Source organism: Oncorhynchus keta, chromosome 15, assembly GCF_023373465.1.
Source record: "Oncorhynchus keta strain PuntledgeMale-10-30-2019 chromosome 15, Oket_V2, whole genome shotgun sequence".
NCBI classification, from domain to species: domain Eukaryota; kingdom Metazoa; phylum Chordata; class Actinopteri; order Salmoniformes; family Salmonidae; genus Oncorhynchus; species Oncorhynchus keta.
Window position 1 is genome coordinate 8,918,675 of NC_068435.1, and position 18,142 is coordinate 8,936,816.

General features: G+C 42.5%; 1 protein-coding gene across 2 annotated transcripts; it reads left to right on the plus strand.

Moving 5' to 3' along the window:
* Window positions 1-3,621: 3,621 nt before the first annotated feature.
* Window positions 3,622-17,249, plus strand: faim2a (Fas apoptotic inhibitory molecule 2a). Of its 2 annotated transcripts, none has more exons than XM_035787540.2 (12): window positions 3,622-3,789; window positions 4,612-4,816; window positions 5,566-5,690; window positions 10,792-10,856; window positions 11,734-11,787; window positions 13,285-13,335; window positions 13,648-13,687; window positions 13,872-13,909; window positions 14,063-14,150; window positions 14,668-14,763; window positions 15,689-15,742; window positions 17,088-17,249. In XM_035787540.2, exons 2-12 carry the CDS (start codon window positions 4,645-4,647, stop codon window positions 17,232-17,234), a joined length of 930 nt encoding a protein of 309 aa, XP_035643433.1. In that variant the 5' UTR covers window positions 3,622-3,789; window positions 4,612-4,644; the 3' UTR covers window positions 17,235-17,249. The 2 variants fall into 2 exon arrangements, with proteins under 2 accessions (XP_035643433.1, XP_052319127.1); XM_052463167.1 differs by lacking the exon at window positions 3,622-3,789 and adding an exon at window positions 4,370-4,511.
* The last annotated feature ends 893 nt before the right edge of the window (window positions 17,250-18,142 follow it).

The following is an 18,142-nucleotide window of genomic DNA, read 5'->3' on the forward strand; positions in this document are numbered from 1 at the left end:
AGTACCCAATTGTCATACTTGAGTAAAAGTAAAGATACCTTAATAGGAAATGAGTCAAATGAAAGTCACCCAGTAAAATACTACTTGAGTAAAAGTCAATGTATTTGGTTTTAAATATACTTATTTATCAAAAGTAAATCCAAAATGCAAAAATGTGCTTGTTAAGTATCAAAAGTAAAAGTATAAATCATTTCAAATTCTTTATATTAAGATGTATTAAGACCATATGGCTCAATTGTTGCATGTTTCTTTAATTTATGGATAGCCAGGGACACACTCCAACACTCAGACGTCATTCAGAAACAAAGCATTTGTGTTTAGTGAGTCCGCCAGGTCAGAGGCAGGAGCGATGACCTCTTGATAAGTGTCTGAACTGGACCATTTCTGTCCTGCTTTCATTCAAAATGTAACAAGTACTATTGGGTACTGACTAAATAGTGACCTTAATTCATCCATCAAGTACAGGGTGTACGCTACGTGGAATGAGTTTGATACTTGTGCCATAGGCTTCCCCCAACCAACGAACCATGTCGGAATTGGTGCCTACAAAAAGACGACACTGCTCGCTATTTGAAAAGGGGATTCCCATCTCATTTCTCTATCTCTGGTGTAGGAACTTTTATTTTGAAGGCAGAAACCGGAAAATACTTGTGTTTTCTATTAACGTCCTTGCTACTTGGCATCCTTGGGACGTCCCAACCCCGACGTTACCCCATTGGAGTTGACATTTAAAATGGTTACCGTAGGGGATTAATGCCGCGTTCGGAACAACTGGGAAATCGGAAAAAATACTAGGCAAAACATAACGTCAGATATCTTCAGGTCCGAAAGGAAGAGCTCTAGAAAAAAAACTCTAGAAAGAGGCCCGAGTTCTTAAATTGGATGACCGTTCAAAACAATTATTCCAGTCGCTGCTGATATACTGTGTGTGTGTGTATATATATATATATATATATCTTAGTGAGACAAAAAAAACAACTGTGGGATGCATGCCAGCAAAGCCACTACAAATCACATCACTAAACCAGTTGGGACAGCTTTATATAGGCCCTAACAGTTTGTAGGTACCGTTCGTAACCATTATAGGATAATTAATGTTTTGTTTAGTGTTGTGTATTGGCTTTGCTGGCATGCATCCCACTTTTTTAAAAATCCACCAAGATTTACATGCTAAAATCGCCAGTGCACTAAACAATACATTAATTGCACTATAATGGTGACAAACGTGCCCAAAAACTGTTAAGGCCTACATAAAGCTGTCCCAACAGCAGTCCCAACATTACCCATTGCTACACCTGGCTATCAGTGGAGCCTTGTCTGGCAGCGAAACAGTTCATTCAGCCTCATTTACTGCTTTAAAAAAAAACATGGCTGACTTGCATAAACAAATGTGGTTTCTAATGACAATTGAGATTTAAAAACTATGGCATAAAGGGACAACAAGCAGATAAGAGGCAATCTGAAATTTGTCGCGTCCGAATTGTCTACAGACATGTCGACAGACAAAGATTTCCAAACTATGGAATAAGGGAGCAACAAGCAGATAAGAGACAATCTGCAATTTCGATTAAGACATTAATGAGGGAGCTAGGACGGACGTAGTCAATATAACTATGTATTCAGCACTTTTGAAATGTACAGCGACAGAATTCAGAATATGGGCCGTTCTTACAATATTCTCCCTGTACACCAAGTCAGAACCGTATGATAAATAAAGGGGGCATATAAGCAGACAATGAAAGCTCTTACAATATTCAATGATTATATTTCTCTAAAACAGGTTAAAGGCTACATGTGCACCACCAAGTCAGAACAGTAGGTGAAATTAAGAGGGGTAAATAGACCAAAGTATTATGGTGAGGCACATTGGCTACTAACATCTTACGACACAACATACACTTAGTTTTACTTTCTTAGCGACAGTATACATATCTCCCTGGCATATTACATAATTTATGCAGCAGCATGCAATACATTTTTGGACTCACCTTGTTGTGCTGTGCTCACTTGAACAGGAAGGTGGCACGGCAGTCCTTCGTGGGCAAATTTTGTCACAAGTCTGGCATTCTCTGGAATTATGGTGCTTTCAAAGCAACTGGAAACTCGGATAAAAACAAGGTTGAATCACGATGGCGTCATTGATCTTCAGGTCGTAACTCGAGGAAGAGTTCCCGAGTTGGATGACCGTTCAAAACGTATTTTCTCATTTATTCCCGACTTCCCAGTTGTCTTGAACTCACTAAAGTCAAGTTTTCGCAGTTCCGAGTTAACAGTTGTTTTTGAGCACACCACAAATCATGCTTCATTGACAGCATCGCCAATGTTGAATGTTTTTCCATTTTAAACTTGGAAAAGAGCCCCTTAATCCCAGATTTGGGACCACACAGTCATTCCACTGAATAGCAGGCTAGTGATTGCTTTGCAATTCTTGCAGTTATCCACTGTCACCAATTACTTCCAAACCACTTATTGTTGTATTTGCGATTTGCAACTTGTTGTGTAATGTTTATGTCCAATGGCCGATGAGCACTGATACGTTTTATCTATAATTTCTCTTCATTATTTCTCTTCACATGACAAGGATTAAAAATGATTTGCCAGTATATTGTCAACTTGATTCATGATGATGACTGCTAGCTAAGATTTTGAAAGTATGATGTTGACATGATCAGTCCAATCAAAGCTTCTGTACATATCACGTGATTTGACTTAATTTTATCTGTGGCCAATAACCTCGAGCCTTCTTGGATGGGCACATCTAATGTAACTCTATGGCAGCACCCAAGGGGCCAGAATTTTCTAGCTCTACCCTTAAGACTTGGCGGTGACGTAGTGTCCCCATGAGTGACAGAACACTGTGCCAATCACGGCGCAACGTTCAAAATTGTATGCTGGTTTGCCCCACAGAAAGCACGTAGCTAGGCTGAAACAACTGCATTTTGGAACTGCCTTACTCAAGAAAACAAAAAAAGAGACCATGTTTGTATGCAGCTTTATTAACTCAATTATATATATTTTTTACATGGTTTATAAACTGATATGTGACACTTATTAATGCCAAAATATCATGCTGCCCTGAATGACGGGTAGCCACTGTTAATGCCAATAAACCCATCCTTTTAAAAACAAATCTAGTAAAGCCAGGCAACTACAATCAACTTTCTAAACAATATTTTGGTTCGTTTCCATCTTGTTAGCTAGCTAGCGGCCTAGCCAGTTCAAATAATGACCAGAGCATAACTGACAACTTCTTAATGAACTTTATATTATTTTTAAAAATTATTATAGAAAATAAACTCGCAACAAGATAATTGAGAACTAGTCCCGAATGGGAAAAATCGATTTGAATGGTCATCCAACTCGTAATTCCAATTTGAGAACTCGGGCCTCTTTGTAGAGTTCAAACCTGACGTCATGATTTGACCTCTTATTATTATTAATTTTTTTTCCAAAGCTCCCATTTGTCTTGAACGCAATAATTTTAACCAGTCAGGTAACCATGACAACGGACGCAACGACAGGGTCAAAGTTGAATTATTATTATTATTATTTTAATCTGTCTGTTTCCCAGGGAAACCGACAGGTCTATAGATATTCTACCGGAGTATAAATTAAAATGTAGTTTTGATCAGCGACACTTGTCCCTTTCGAAATGTCTACAGATATGTCGTTAGACAAAGTCTAAACCGGCCTTTATGGTTTAGGGACGTCTCAAGGATCCCGCATTGCATTAAGCTTTCTATGCCCGTTATTATTTGGGTCACTGATCGATTGGCAACTGTGTAACAGGTAAACAAAATAATTGTTTCATTGGCATTTAACTAGTGTACACGACAACTTGAAATTATTGGATATCCGCAGTCCACAGCAATAACATGTAAAAATAACAGATATTGTTACCTGGCTAATAGTACAAAAGTGAATGGGATACTCGTTAGCTAGCAAGCTTACAGCTAGCTACAGTAACTAGCTAGCTAATTTAGCTGTTCCTTCTCGTTTTTAGCAACGATGGCAAATAGTGTCAATTGTAACATTACAGATGATGCGTTTTAATGCATTTTTTTGTAATGCTCGCTAATATGTTAGACTTCTATAGAGCCTCGGCTAATCGCTTGGTAGCTAGAGTTGAGTTAGCCACCTGTTGTGTTATTACGCGCAGAATCAATATTTTCACCTTGTGAGAGCTAGTAAACACTAACGTTAGTAGCTAGCTAACTAGCCAACACATTTTCTCTAAGAACAGCTACCTCTCATGCCATGGTCTCTCATGCAGGATTTTGTACCAGCCCCAGTCTAACATACCCGACTAATCAACTTCTCCTCGATGTTGAATTAAGTGTGTTTATGCAGGGCTGGACCAAAAGCCTGCAGATGCCGCAGTTCTTTGAGAGGAGGATTGGCACCCCTGCCCTAAATTGACCCCTTCAACGTTTACAGTTCTGAACAGACAGCCAGGAGACGCGTAGCCTTCTAATGGCTATGGCGAGTTTGGTTTCTGACACACTGCTCAGGTCTATCCGGTTTCTTCAGATTTGCAAACGTCGAAAGAGTGGAGTTGAGGGGATAGAAGTTAAAGATTGTTTAAATCTCAACGTCCTTTGTCATCCTCAGCTTTTTCCCCACACAGACTGCCTCACCTCACCCATGAGTCTACCGGCAGCCCCGCCCAGTTACGCTGAAGCCATGGCAGGGGACAAGGAGCAGACGTACGGTGGAGTGATGGTGGCAATGCCCCCCTACAGTGACAACCTGCCCCCCATGCCCCCTCCACCGGTGCCCATCCACACCAGCTGGGCCTACGTGCACCCCAGTCCCAGTGAGTCAAGGGGAAACATGGTCTACCTCCTTATCTTATAGAAATGGAATTGCTATGTCCAAACTAACCACCCCTTTTTTTTATGCTGTTTTATAATGTTCTCCCTAATCTCCCTGACCTAGATAGTCTGTGTGCATGCATTGATATGTAGGCTACGTGTGCTTTTATTTTTTTTTTAAATGTAGATATGTCCTTGAGCTGTTCTTCTCTATTGATGTTCTGTATTATGTAATGTTTCATGTTTTGTGTTGGACCCCAGGAAGAGTATCTGTTGCTTTTGCAACAGCTAATGGGGATCCTAAAAAAAATACCTAATCTTGTTTTATAACATTCTCCCTAATCCTGTTTTATGGACACAGAGTTTAGCCTTGCTTGTTCATCATAACTGTCTTGGTGTGGTCATTGCGTGACCGCTGTTATTCCCAAGAGTATTGTCCTTTCACCCCCCCACCCTCTGGGCCCAATTGTATCGCTGCAAAATTATCACGTTAAAAGAGACCAGGTCACTAACTTCAAGTACTTCATTGTACAATGTCCAGAAAATAGATTTTTAGTCTATACATGTAAAAACGAGTGTGGATTTGCAATACATTCTCCAGATCTGTTGCATCCCAACCTTTTTGTTGTTGCAATAAGTTCCGAGTTGAGTTTTTCAATTAGACGGTCTGTTCTGAAATGAGATGAGCGCCACTTTATTTTGCCCAGTTTTCAACTTCTTTTCTAATTCTCTTTTTTTCTGTCTCTGTTAGGCCCGGGCTACACCAACCCCTACGCTTCTGACATGTCCTCTCCCTTCTCTGACCCCAGCACCAGCGACAGCTTGGATGGAAGCAACTGGGAGGACAAGAACATCCGACGTATGTTCATTCGCAAAGTGAGAGGCTCAAGTGTCCCTTTTTTTCTTTTTCTTTCTTTTGTCAACATATTTTTATTGACAAAAGGCTCACCACCATACCACCCACGTTCAAGAGGTGTTGATGAGGTTTTGGTTCGGTTCATGTAAAAAAATTCTCTGCTGTATGCTATTAATGGTGATTTGTATAATTTACAGGTGTTTCTGATACAAGACAATGATCAGAGAAATAAGCCATTCGTGGAATAGCCAAGCACTTTGGATCGATCTGCCATCAATTTCTAATGAGTTCTCTGGACAACTTTTGTCTCCCAAACCTCTCTGCGTTGCTTTCCTATATTTGCACCTAGTGCTTACCCATGAAAGGAGGAATTAAAGGTTTATACAAATAGAAAATTATTAAATAGAAAATTACAGTAATCAGGGCCTCCTGGGTGGCGCAGTGGTTAAGGGCGCTGTACTGCAGCGCCAGCTGTGCCACCAGAGACTCTGGGTTCGCGCCCAGGCTCTGTCGTAACCGGCAGCGACCGGGAGGTCCGTGGGGCGACGCACAATTGGCCTAGCGTCATCCGGGTTAGGGAGGGATTGGCCGGTAGGGATATCCTTGTCTCATCGCGCACCAGCGACTTCTGTGGCGGGCCGGGCGCAGTACGCGCTAACCAAAGGTTGCCAGGTGCACAGTGTTTCCTCCGACACATTGGTGCGGCTGGCTTCCGGGTTGAATGTGCGCTGTGTTAAGAAGCAGTGCGGCTTGGTTGGGTTGTGTATCGGAGGACGCATGACATTCGTGGAATAGCCAAGCACTTTGGATCGATCTGCCATCAATTTCTAATGAGTTCTCTGGACAACTTTTGTCTCCCAAACCTCTCTCTCGGGAGTTGTAGCGATCAGACAAGATAGTAGCTACTAAAACAATTGGATACCACGAAATTGGGGAGAAAAAGGGCTAAAAAAACAACAACAATTAAGTTTAAAAAAAATAAAGAAATACAGTCGGGGATTAAATACCCTGCTCAAAAAAATAAAGGGAACACTAAAATAATGAATGAAATATTCTTATTAACTGCTTTTTTCTTTACATGGTTAATGTGCTGACGACAAAATCACACAAAAATGATCATGAAATCAAATTTATCGACCCATGGATTTGGAGTCACACTCAACATTAAAATGGAAAACCACACTACAGGCTGATCCAACTTTGTAATGTCCTTAAAACAAGTCAAAATGAGGTGTGTGGCCTCCACGTGCCTGTATGACCTCCCTACAACGCCTGGGCATGCTCCTGACGAGGTTGCGGATGGTCTCCCGAGGGATCTCCTCCCAGGGATCATCCTCCAACTCCTGGACAGTCTGTGGTGCAACGTGGTGGATGGAGCGAGACATGATGTCCCAGATGTGCTCAATTGGATTCAGGTCTGGGGAACGGGCGGGCCAGTCCATAGCATCAATGCCTTCCTCTTGCAGGAACTGCTGACACACTCCAGCCACATGAGGTCCAGCATTGTCTTGCATTAGGAGGAACCCAGGGCCAACCGCACCAGCATATGGTCTCACAAGGGGTCTGAGGATCTCATCTCGGTACCTAATGGCAGTCAGGCTACCTCTGGCGAGCACATGGAGGGCTGTGCGGCCCCCCAAAGAAATGCCACACCACACCATGACCGACCGCCAAACCGGTCATGCTGGAGGATGTTGCAGACAGCAGAACGTTCTCCACGGCGTCTCCAGACTCTGTCACGTCGGTCACGTGCTCAGTGTGAACCTGCTTTTGTCTGTGAATAGCACAGGGCGCCAGTGGCGAATTTGCCATTCTTGGTGTTCTCTGGCAAATGCCAAACGTCCTGCACGGTGTTGGGCTGTAAGCACAACCCCCATCTGTGGATGTCGGGCCCTCATACCACCCTCATAGAGTCTGTTTCTGACCGTTTGAGCAGACACATGCACATTTGTGGCCTGCTGGAGGTCAATTTGCAGGGCTCTGGCAGTGCTCCTCCCTGCACAAAAGTGGAGGTAGCGGTCCTGCTGCTGGGTTGTTGCCCTCTTACGGCCTCCTCCACGTCTCCTGATGTACTGGCCTGTCTCCTGGCAGCGCCTCCATGCTCTGGACACTACGCTGACAGACACAGCAAAACTTCTTGCCACAGCTCGCATTGATGTGCCATCCTGGATGAGCTGCACTACCTGAGCCACTTGTGTGGGTTGTAGACTCTGTCTCAGGGGGCGGCAGCGTAGCCTAGTGGTTAGAGCGTTGGCCTAGTAACCGGAAGGTTGCGAGTTCAAACCCCCGAGCTGACAAGGTACAAATCTGTCGTTCTGCCCCTGAACAGGCAGTTAACCCACTGTTCCCAGGCCGTCATTGAAAATAAGAATGTGTTCTTAACTGACTTGCCTGGTTATTTTTTTTAGTATATATTGATTTACAAAGCTAACAGACTGAATTTAAATATCCACCCTCCGCGAAGACAATCTGTTCTTATTTTCATTGTGTATTTCTCAGTCTTTCCCTTTAAATTGCCATAGAAACAGCCCCTCTCAACTTAGTTTGATCGCCAATATAGGCAATGAGGATCTGTCGGTGAAAATGACAAAGGTATCAAGTTGATTTGGATTGGTCCAACCAGTGGAAACGCCTCAAAATGTTACCACCTCACATACCAAATATGGAAGAAATAAAACCAATCTAAATGGTCACAGCAAATTAACGTTCTTATTTCATCAACACTGTCAAGTACAAGTCTGTTAAGGCCATAACATTGTAGAAAACAATCTGATTCATTCTATGTAATTGATAATGACATGGGCAAAGAAAACATTTTGACCTACATTTCATATCACCCTCTTGAATAGCCCCATTTTTCTCAACATTGAGTGAACATACACAGCAGTGAGTGAACACCCTATATGCAGCACTAATGTGTAGCACCACCATGTCTTAATGTTGTTCTGCCTGATCTAGGCCATTTCGCTGTGCCCTTCTTATTTACATTCCTGGATTTCTATATATATATTTTTTTTCTTAAAGGACCAAAACGAGCTTACTTCCTGTTGTAACCACACTCGATTTCTCCTTGTCACCATATCTTGTGTTTTTAACCGCTTCCTGTTTCAACAAGTCATGACACCCATTCTGAACAATCTGAAATGGTGGGTGTCAGAATCCTCTCTCTTGTGTTTAGAATCCTCTTTCAGATGGTTTAGACCCTTTCTTCTTTTAGGTTGTTGCCCCTATCATCACAAAGCCTACCTCCAACATGGTTTACCTTTCTCTCCTTTCTGGGGAGGTTCCCATTGCTTGGAAGGCAGCCACAGTTCGTCCTTTATTTAAAGGGGGAGATCAAGCTGATCCTAACTGTTATAGGCCTATTTCTATTTTGCCCTGTTTATCAAAAGTGTTGGAAAAACTTGTCAACTGACTGGCTTTCTTGATGTGTATAGTATTCTTTCTGGTATGCAATCTGGTTTCCGCTCAGGTTATGGATGTGTCACTGCAACCTTAAAGGTCCTCAATGATGTCACCATTGCCCTGGATTCTAAGCAATATTGTGCCTCTATTTTTCTTGACTTGGCCAAAGCTTTTGATACGTTAGACCATTCCATTCTTGTGGGCCGGCTAAGGAGTATTGTTGTTTCTGAGGGGTCTTTGGCCTGGTTTGCTAACTACCTCGCTCAAAGAGTGTAGTGTATAAAGTCAGAAAATCTGCTGTTTCAGCCACTGCCTGTCACCAAGTGAGTACCCCAAGGCTCAATCCTAGGCCCCACGCTCTTCTCAATTTACATCGACAACATAGCTCAGGCAGTAGGAAGCTCTCTCTCATCCATTTATATGCAGAAGACACAGCCTTATACTCAGCTGGCCCCTCCCTGGATTGCACATCACTGCACTCTATTCTCCTCTGTAAACTGGTAATCTCTGTATACCCGTCGCAAGACCCACTGGTTGATGCTTATTTATAAAACCCTCTCAGGCCTCACTCCCCCCTATCTGAGATCTCTACTACAACACCCGTTCTGCCAGTCACATTCTGTTAAAGGTCCCCAAAGCGCACACATCCCTGGGTCGCTCGTCTTTTCAGTTCGCTGCAGTTAGCGACTGGAACAAGCTGCAACAAACACTCAATCTGGACAGTTTTTTTTATCTCAATCTCTTCATTCAAAGACTCAATCATGGACACTCTTACTGACAGTTGTGGCTGCTTAGTATGATGTATTGTTGTCTCTAACTTCTTGACCTTTGTGCTGCTGACTTTGCCCACTAATGTTTGTACAATGTTTTTGTGCTACTAACATGTTGTGTTGCTACCATGTTGTTGTCACGTTGTGTTGCTACCATACCGTGTTGTCATGTTTTGCTGCCTTGTTATGTTGTTGTCTTAGGTGCTCTTTATGTAGTGTTGTGTCTCTCGTTGTGATGTGTGTTTTGTCCTATATTTATATTGTATTTCTTTAAAAAAATAAGTTCTAATCCCAGGCCCGCATCCCCGCAGGAGGCCTTTTGGTAGGCAGTCATTGTAAATAAGAATTTGTTCTTAACTGACTTGCCTTGTTTAAATCAAATAAAAAATAACATTTTGATATGGAACGACCCATTTAGTCTTTCATTAACTCTGATCCTCTCAACCGTCCTCTTCTGACACGATCCTATTGTTTTTTTAACGCTCTTTACATCACTGTCAAAAGACTACCGTCAGAACGTGAAATCATGTGCCCACAGTGAGTGGTATTTCATCAGTACAGCACTAGACGTAACCATAGAAACGTAGATCATTCTTATCTGGTAGATAGAAGATTGTTTCACACTATACTATCGTGCCGACCTGAACTAAACTGCGCTGTCACTTTTACATTATTTTCTTCGGCAACTATGTTGGATGGTTACCAGGCCAGTTCAGTGCAGCTTGGTTTGGCTCGGCTCGATTCGCCTCAGTACTGTGTAAAGCCCAATATTGTCTTCCGTCTCAGTACTGTGTAGTTCTCTCAGCTAGCCTCTCAGTACTGTGTAGTTCTCTCAGCTAGCCTCTCAGTACTGTGTAGTTCTCTCAGCTAGCCTCTCAGTACTGTGTAGTTCTCTCAGCTGGTCTCTTGTGAGAGACTCTCTAACATGTCTTATTTCTATCCTCAGGTTTTCTCCATCCTCATGGTCCAACTGTTGGTGACCTTTGGTATCGTGGCTCTCTTCACGTTTTGGTGAGGGCCACTAACATGAATCCACACTCCAGAAAACATTTGAGAGCCCAATTTACAAAGTGTTTATTTATTTATTTTTTTTGCACTCGCAAACTCTGGTTATTTTCCAAATGGAATAAACCCCAAATACCTTAACATGTGCAAACGTTGCACTTGTACAAACGCTTTGTTAGATAATGCTGTCTCCATATTGTGATCAAAAATGTATTCTCACCTTCTAACATATACTGAGTGCACAAAACATTAAGAACAGATTCCTAATATTGCATTGCCACCACCTTTGCCTTAAGAAAAGCCTCAATTTGTCTGGGCACGGACTCTACAAAGCGTTCCACAGGGATGCTGGCCCATGTTGACTCCAATGCTTCCCACAGTTGTGTGAAGTTGGCTGGATGTCCTTTGGTTGGTGGACCGTTCTCGATACACACGAGAAACTGTTGAGTGTGAAAAGCCCAGCGGCGTTGCAGTTCTTGACACAAACCGATGCGCCTGGCACCTACTACCATACCCCGCTCAAAGACACACATGTTTTGTATTGCCCATTCACCCCCTGAATGGCACACATTCTCAATTTTCTCAAGGCTTAAAAATCCTTCTTTTAACCTGTCTCCTCCCATTCCTTCATCTACAGCGATTTGAAGTGGATTTAACAAGTTACATCAATAAGGGATCATAGCTTTCACCTGGTCAGCCTGTCATTGAAAGAGCAGGTGTTCATAATGTTTTGTACACTCGGTACATGCTTTGTGCTTCTCACTGGATGGTTTGATAAAGATGAGGCTAAGTAAAAACAAATCTGTATATCTGAAGCTGAAAAATGGGTGCCCATCCATTCATAAGTTGTTAAAAACTAATGTATTTTCGCTCAACTTTACAGTGAACCAGTCCGGCAGTTTGTGCAGTACAATCGAATCCTCTACCTTGCCTCATAGTGAGTATCTCCAACTTTATGTGCTGTCTACCAATGCCAAACGGGTAAAATAGGCAATGCATATCATAAAATGACTTAATGGGTAAAGGATGATTCATCCCAATGTTCACCTAAGACATGTTCTTACCTTGAAAGCAGCAACTTGTCCATTTATTGTGTAGATCATTGGTCACCAACCAGTCAGTTGAGATCGACGGGTCGATCTTCAAGGCATTCCTAGTTGATCTCCAAACATTTCTGTAAAAAAAAAACGATAAAGCCTTGCGTTCTTATTTTTTGTATTCATTTCACTCTGTTGGCAGTAGGTGCACTTGATTCAGCAGCCCTAGCGCCGGGATGCAAAGTGTTTCCATTTTGAACCCTTTCATATGTCTGAAGGTAGAACTCCGCCTACCTGGCAGACTCGGAGAGCAAATCAAGTGCACCTATAGGACTACCGCTGGCCAATCAGATAGCTCAGAGCACTGTGTCTGTACAGTTTCCTCGCGCCACAGACCGTAAAAAAGAAGAATCGGACGCTCAGCAAAGTTGCTACTTTGAGATGTAAAAACTATTAAAACCATGACTAGAGAGAGACTCAACGAATACAACAAAGAGCTGCTGTTTTTATGAGTTAGTTCATGTTTAAATTACTATTCAGTGTCAATTCATTGTTCAACACTTTTGAGACATAAAATACATACAAAATCTCCCTACTTCCACTCATGCTACAACCAGCACTGTAGCTGCAATGAATGGATGTAACAAATTGTTCCGTTACACTTGTGTTGTTGTTATTAGCGTCTTGTCTCTTTTTAATTTTTTAAATATTTTTTTATACTGAGGAATATTTCACTTTCTCTGGTCATTGGAGTAAACATGAATTGGTGCATGAGGCAGAAGTAATGCAATGCGACTTAAGTTTCGCCATCAGCTGTAAGACCGTGTCCCCTCTTCTTTAGTGAGGGATGGTGAGATGTGTGAGAGGCAGCCTTTACCACTGCTACCTCCCCACAGACTGACCATCAGATGCAAACCATCAGTCCAGGAATAAAAGCTAATTGTTACGCTCACTCAGCTGTGCCTCACAAGTAATACAACAAATGATCTATTACCTGAGTGTAAATATAATTTCAAAGTGGTCTCAGAAGAACAACATTGGCAGGGCAATTCAAGTATAACTAATTTGTAGTGAAAATGTATTGGGCCTATAGCCTACTGCACAAACCTCATTACTACATAACTGTTTTTTAATTGGTTAATGTTGCATAGGATGTAATGTTCATGTTTAAAAGAAATCTGAGCAGTAGATCTTGGCTTGCGTTTTGACTCAAAGTAATCTTGACTCAGAAAAGGTTGGCGACCACTGGTGTAGATCCTTCAGGGAAATGTTGTTATTTCGGTGGTATTCCCCAGCATTTTAGATGTGGTGTTGTCGTCATTGGATTTAGGCGCACTGATATGGCACTCTTGAGCCAACCTTCCTATCTGGTGACCACATAACTGTTCCTGTTCCAGCATCATCTTCATGGGGGCATACCTGGTGCTAGTCTGCAGCACAAGTGCCCGGTAAGAAGACAACTCTTTAGTCAATACTACCAGCTTTACTTTTACTGTTATTTTGTATTTCTACCACTTTCTTCACCTTTTATTCTTTTTCTTTACAACATTCTCAATTTATACTTTCATAACTAAGAGATGGAGGCACTTGACTTTAACATGATACATTTTTCTTTGATGGCTATTAGATTTTGTAAAAATAAAATTATTAAAGTTTTGTGAAAAGGTTTTTATCTGGCTATGCTTCCCAAGTCTTAATTCCTGAATTGGTGCTCTCTTCATACTAAAATGTTGTCATTGTATCCCGTTGTCTTTTTACAGGCGACAGTATCCCACCAACCTCATTCTCTTGGGGATATTTGTAAGTATCACCCAGAGGTACAGCATCTCTGCTTGACAGTTAGTGATATGCTTAAGTTAGTGCCTCGATGATATTATGACCATTCTACTGACGTTGTGGTACTCCAAATGATGTGAGGTGCAATTCATACCGTACATACTACTCTGTAATATTTGTGTGTTTGTGATCCTCTTCTTGTCTCCAGACTTTGGCAATGTCTTACATGGCAGGAATGCTGGCTAGGTAAATTGTGTGTGTGAACGTAGACTGTCCACTCTTTTTCTATATGTGTGGAAATGCTGTCTAGTGACTTTTCTTTTGGACCGTCTATGACGGTCACTTTGTGTGTGTATCAGAGGTGGTAGTACCTTGATTGTCCTTCCACTGTGTCCATAGCTACCACAACACTAAAGTGGTGATGCTGTGTGTGGGCATTACCGCCATGGTGTGTCTGTTCATCACGCTCTTCTGTTTCCAGACCAAGGTGAGCTTTTACAAGCAGATGGCCAACAGCACAGTCTGTGTTTCTCTTGTCAAGTTAAATCATTCTGTTTTGTGGAAGCAGTGGCATTTTGATTATTTAGCTCGGTTGACTTGACGTCATTTTGATTATTTAGCTCGGTTGACTTGACGTCATTTTGATTATTTAGCTCGGTTGACTTGACGTCATTTTGATTATTTTAACTAGGTTGACTTGACGTCATTTTGATCATTTAACTAGGTTGACTTGACGTCATTTTGATCATTTAACTAGGTTGACTTGACGTCATTTTGATCGTTTTAACTAGGTTGACTTGACGTCATTTTGATTATTTAACTCGGTTGACTGGACGTCATGTCATGCTTAGTCATGTTCAGCAGAGCAAAAAACGTTCAGATGCCTCTCTGACATGTAAAATAATGAATCATTTCCGCTCTCTTTTAGTACATTTCTATTTGCTATGTTTCCCTGCTGAACGTGGCCCCCTGGTTTTCGGTCTTGTCTTGACGTTGTGTTCCAGGTGGATTTTACGTCGTGTCACGGTCTGCTCTTCTCTCTCATGATGGTGCTGATGGTGACGGGACTGTTGCTCCTCTTCACCGCACCCTTCGGATATGTAAGCAACATGCCTCTTAAAGCTACAGTCTGTGTATATATATATATATATATATATATATATTGATTGATTGATTTTTATTTGTCAGAGACTTCTACTCATTGATCATTCTAAGTCCTAAATGCTTAATGAGCTTCAGGGTAGACACGTTCATTAAAGGAAGCACGAGGGTAAAGAACTTTACTGTTTGACCAAATTGACATTTTGGGGTGGGGTGACGATGTAGAATGTGCTCTTTTCTAAGTTTATCGGCTCCCAACTTTCCATCTTTTACGATCCATGATCTTGGCTGTGTCTATCTGATGACAGAGTCGGGGCAAGTCAATTTGCTGATGCCTTGTTTGACTTTGAACGTGAGTTTACATGACCTCGGCTCAGCCTATCAGACAACCGTGCCTGCCCATCTCGGTGGGGGGGCTCATTATAGATTAGTATAACAGAGAAATTGTCAATTTAAAACGAATAGCCTATGATCCATCGGCCATGTAAAAAAAAAAATGTTTTCATCCCTCAGCTGTGTAACAAAACAAGTGGTGGGGTTGATGTGTTATTTTATCACAGACCGTAGCTTGAAGTCCTTAAGGTTAAGGCTACACAGAGATTTTGTGTCCGTACAAAATCTGTCCGCTTTTTGTGCGTGTGCAACTCGTCCAAAAGAAGTAGAGATGGGTTGAACTGACGGTTGAACAGTGTTTGAATGAATCTGCTTTTTCATACGTCTCTGTGTGTCCACAGCCTATCCCAGAGATATAATCACGAACCTGGAACTTTCTCACAACTCTACCACTGACCTTTTTGTGATGTTTTTTTTACCTGAAAAGGTCGACTAGAGTTTGTACCTTGTTGGACAGGACCGTCTCCTCTCATTTGTGACTGGCTGTCTCTCTTTATGCTGCCTTTTTCTGACCTCGTTTGTCTTTCACAGATACCTTGGTTGCAGACAGCGTACGCTGGACTGGGTGCCCTTGTCTTCACGTTGGTACTTAATCATCTATCATATCATTGAAAATCACCACTTAATGAGTGTATGATTGCTGCGGTGTTGGGACAGGTGTCTCTTCTCTTGTAAAATAGATTTCTGATCTAAATGCAATGAATCACCTGTATAAATAGAAGGCTGAATATACACACACACACACACACAAAAGAAGTATGTGGACACCCCTTCAAATGAGCAGGTTAGGCCATTTCAGCCACACCTGTTGCCAACAGGTGTATAAAATCGAGCACACAGCCATGCATTCCCCATAAATCAAATTAAATTGTATTGGTCACATACACATGGTTAGCAGATGTTAATGGGAGTGTAGCGAAAATGCTTGTGCTTCTAGTACCGACAATGCAGTAATATCTAACAAGTAATCGAACAAATTCACAACAACTACCTAAAACACACAATGTAAGGGGATGTAATAATAATATGTATATATTTAGAAAAACATTGGCAGTAGAATGTCCTTACTGAAGAGATCAGTGACTTTCAACGTGGCAACGTCATAGGATGCCACCTTTCAAACAAGCCAGTTCATCAAATTTCTGCCCTGCTGGAGCTGCCCCGGTCAACTGTAAATGCTGTAAAACGTCTAGCTGCAACAACCAATTTGTAAGTCGCTCTGGTTAAGAGCGTCTGCTAAATGACTTAAATGTAAATGTAAACAACGGCTCAGCCGTGAAGTGGTATAGAAACAGGCTCACAGAACAGGAACTTAAGAGTGCTGAAGTGTGCAGTGCGTAAAAAAATAATCTGTCCTCAGTTGCAACACTCACTACCGAGTTCCAAACTGCCTCTAGAAGCAACGTCAGCACAAGAACTGTCCGTCGGGAGCTTCATGAAATGGGTTACCATGGCCGAGCAGCCTATGATCACCATGTTCAATGCCAAGCTTCGGCTGGTGTGGTGTAAAGCTCGCCGCCATTGGACTCTGGAGCAGTGGAAACGTGTTCTCTGGAGTGACGAATCATGTTTCACCGTCTGGGTTTGGCGGATGCCAGGATAACGCTACCTGCCCCAATGCATAATTCCAACTGTAAATTTTGGTGAAGGATAAATAATGGTCTGGGGCTGTTTTTTCATGGTTCGGTCTAGGTCCCTTAGTTCCAACTCTCATACTAATGCCCATGATTTTGGAATGAGATGTTCGACGAGAAAGGTGTCTACATACTTTTGGTCATGTGGTGTATTTCTAAAAAGCCCCAAATGTGAATGTTAGTGACGACTTAGTTTTCTAGGACCTTGAGTAACGGTCTCTTCTCCTTTCTCCCCCATCCCTTGTTCTTTCTCTCTCCTTCTCGCTCTCCCTCTCTCCTCCCCCTCTCTTCTGTAGTTCTTGGCCTTTGACGTGCAGCTACTGATGGGCAACCGGCGGTACTCCCTGAGTCCTGAGGAGCACGTGTTCGGAGCGATGTGCCTTTACATGGACGTGGTCTACATCTTCTTCTTCCTCCTACAGCTGTTTGGGAGTCAGGAGTGAAGTCACACCACCTTGTAGTCACGTTCAATAGCCCCCCCCCCCTCCCCCTCCCCCTCGCTGAGTTTACTTTATTAGGATCTCGTTTAGCGACTGCACATGCAGCAGCTACTATTCCTGGGGTCCACTTAAAACGTACAAATACATTACAAAGTACAGAGCAGTAATAGACAAGAATATAAGATATTACATTAAATTCAAAATAACAATAGTGTGTGTGTGTGTGTGTGTGCGTGTGCGTGTGTGTGTGTGTGTGTGTGTAAGACACCACAACAAATGTACTATTCACACACGCCATATATTCTTATACACAGTAAAGTTAGATTAGCTCTATAGAAAGAGGAGAGGTGATGTTTTTTTAAAGCTATACTTGCTTTTTGCCTGAGAAACCTCTGGTGGCAGAGTATTTCGCAATGCCATGGCTCTTTACAGAACGGGATAGCCACACCATCTTGTCACGTTCAATAGCTCCCCCTGACTCTCTCTGCCTCCTCAAGTGTATACATCTACTCTGATATCCTTATGCACGTACTTCTGTTTGGTTACGCTCGTACAAGCACACACACATTTGAGAATGGATACAAATACGTACCGGCACATATTTGTAATCTGACGCAAATACACACCCGCAGTACACTCACACCCGCAGTACACTCACACACCCGCAGTACACTCGCACATCCGCAGTACACTCGCACACCCGCAGTACACTCGCACACCCGCAGTACACTCACACACCCGCAGTACACTCGCACACCCGCAGTACACTCGCACACCCGCAGTACCCTCGCACACCCGCAGTACACTCACACACCCGCAGTACACTCGCACACCCGCAGTACACTCGCACACCCGCAGTACACTCGCACACCCGCAGTACACTCGCACACCCGCAGTACACTCGCACATCC

Bases quoted from the DNA above. Each gene is read 5' to 3' on its own strand.
- faim2a (XM_035787540.2), top strand. From the start codon at position 4,645: ATGAGTCTACCGGCAGCCCCGCCCAGTTACGCTGAAGCCATGGCAGGG. The intron at 11,788-13,284 runs GTGAGTATCTCC...TTCCTGTTCCAG, and splicing joins ATCCTCTACCTTGCCTCATA to CATCATCTTCATGGGGGCAT. The intron at 13,910-14,062 runs GTAAATTGTGTG...CTGTGTCCATAG, and splicing joins ATGGCAGGAATGCTGGCTAG to CTACCACAACACTAAAGTGG.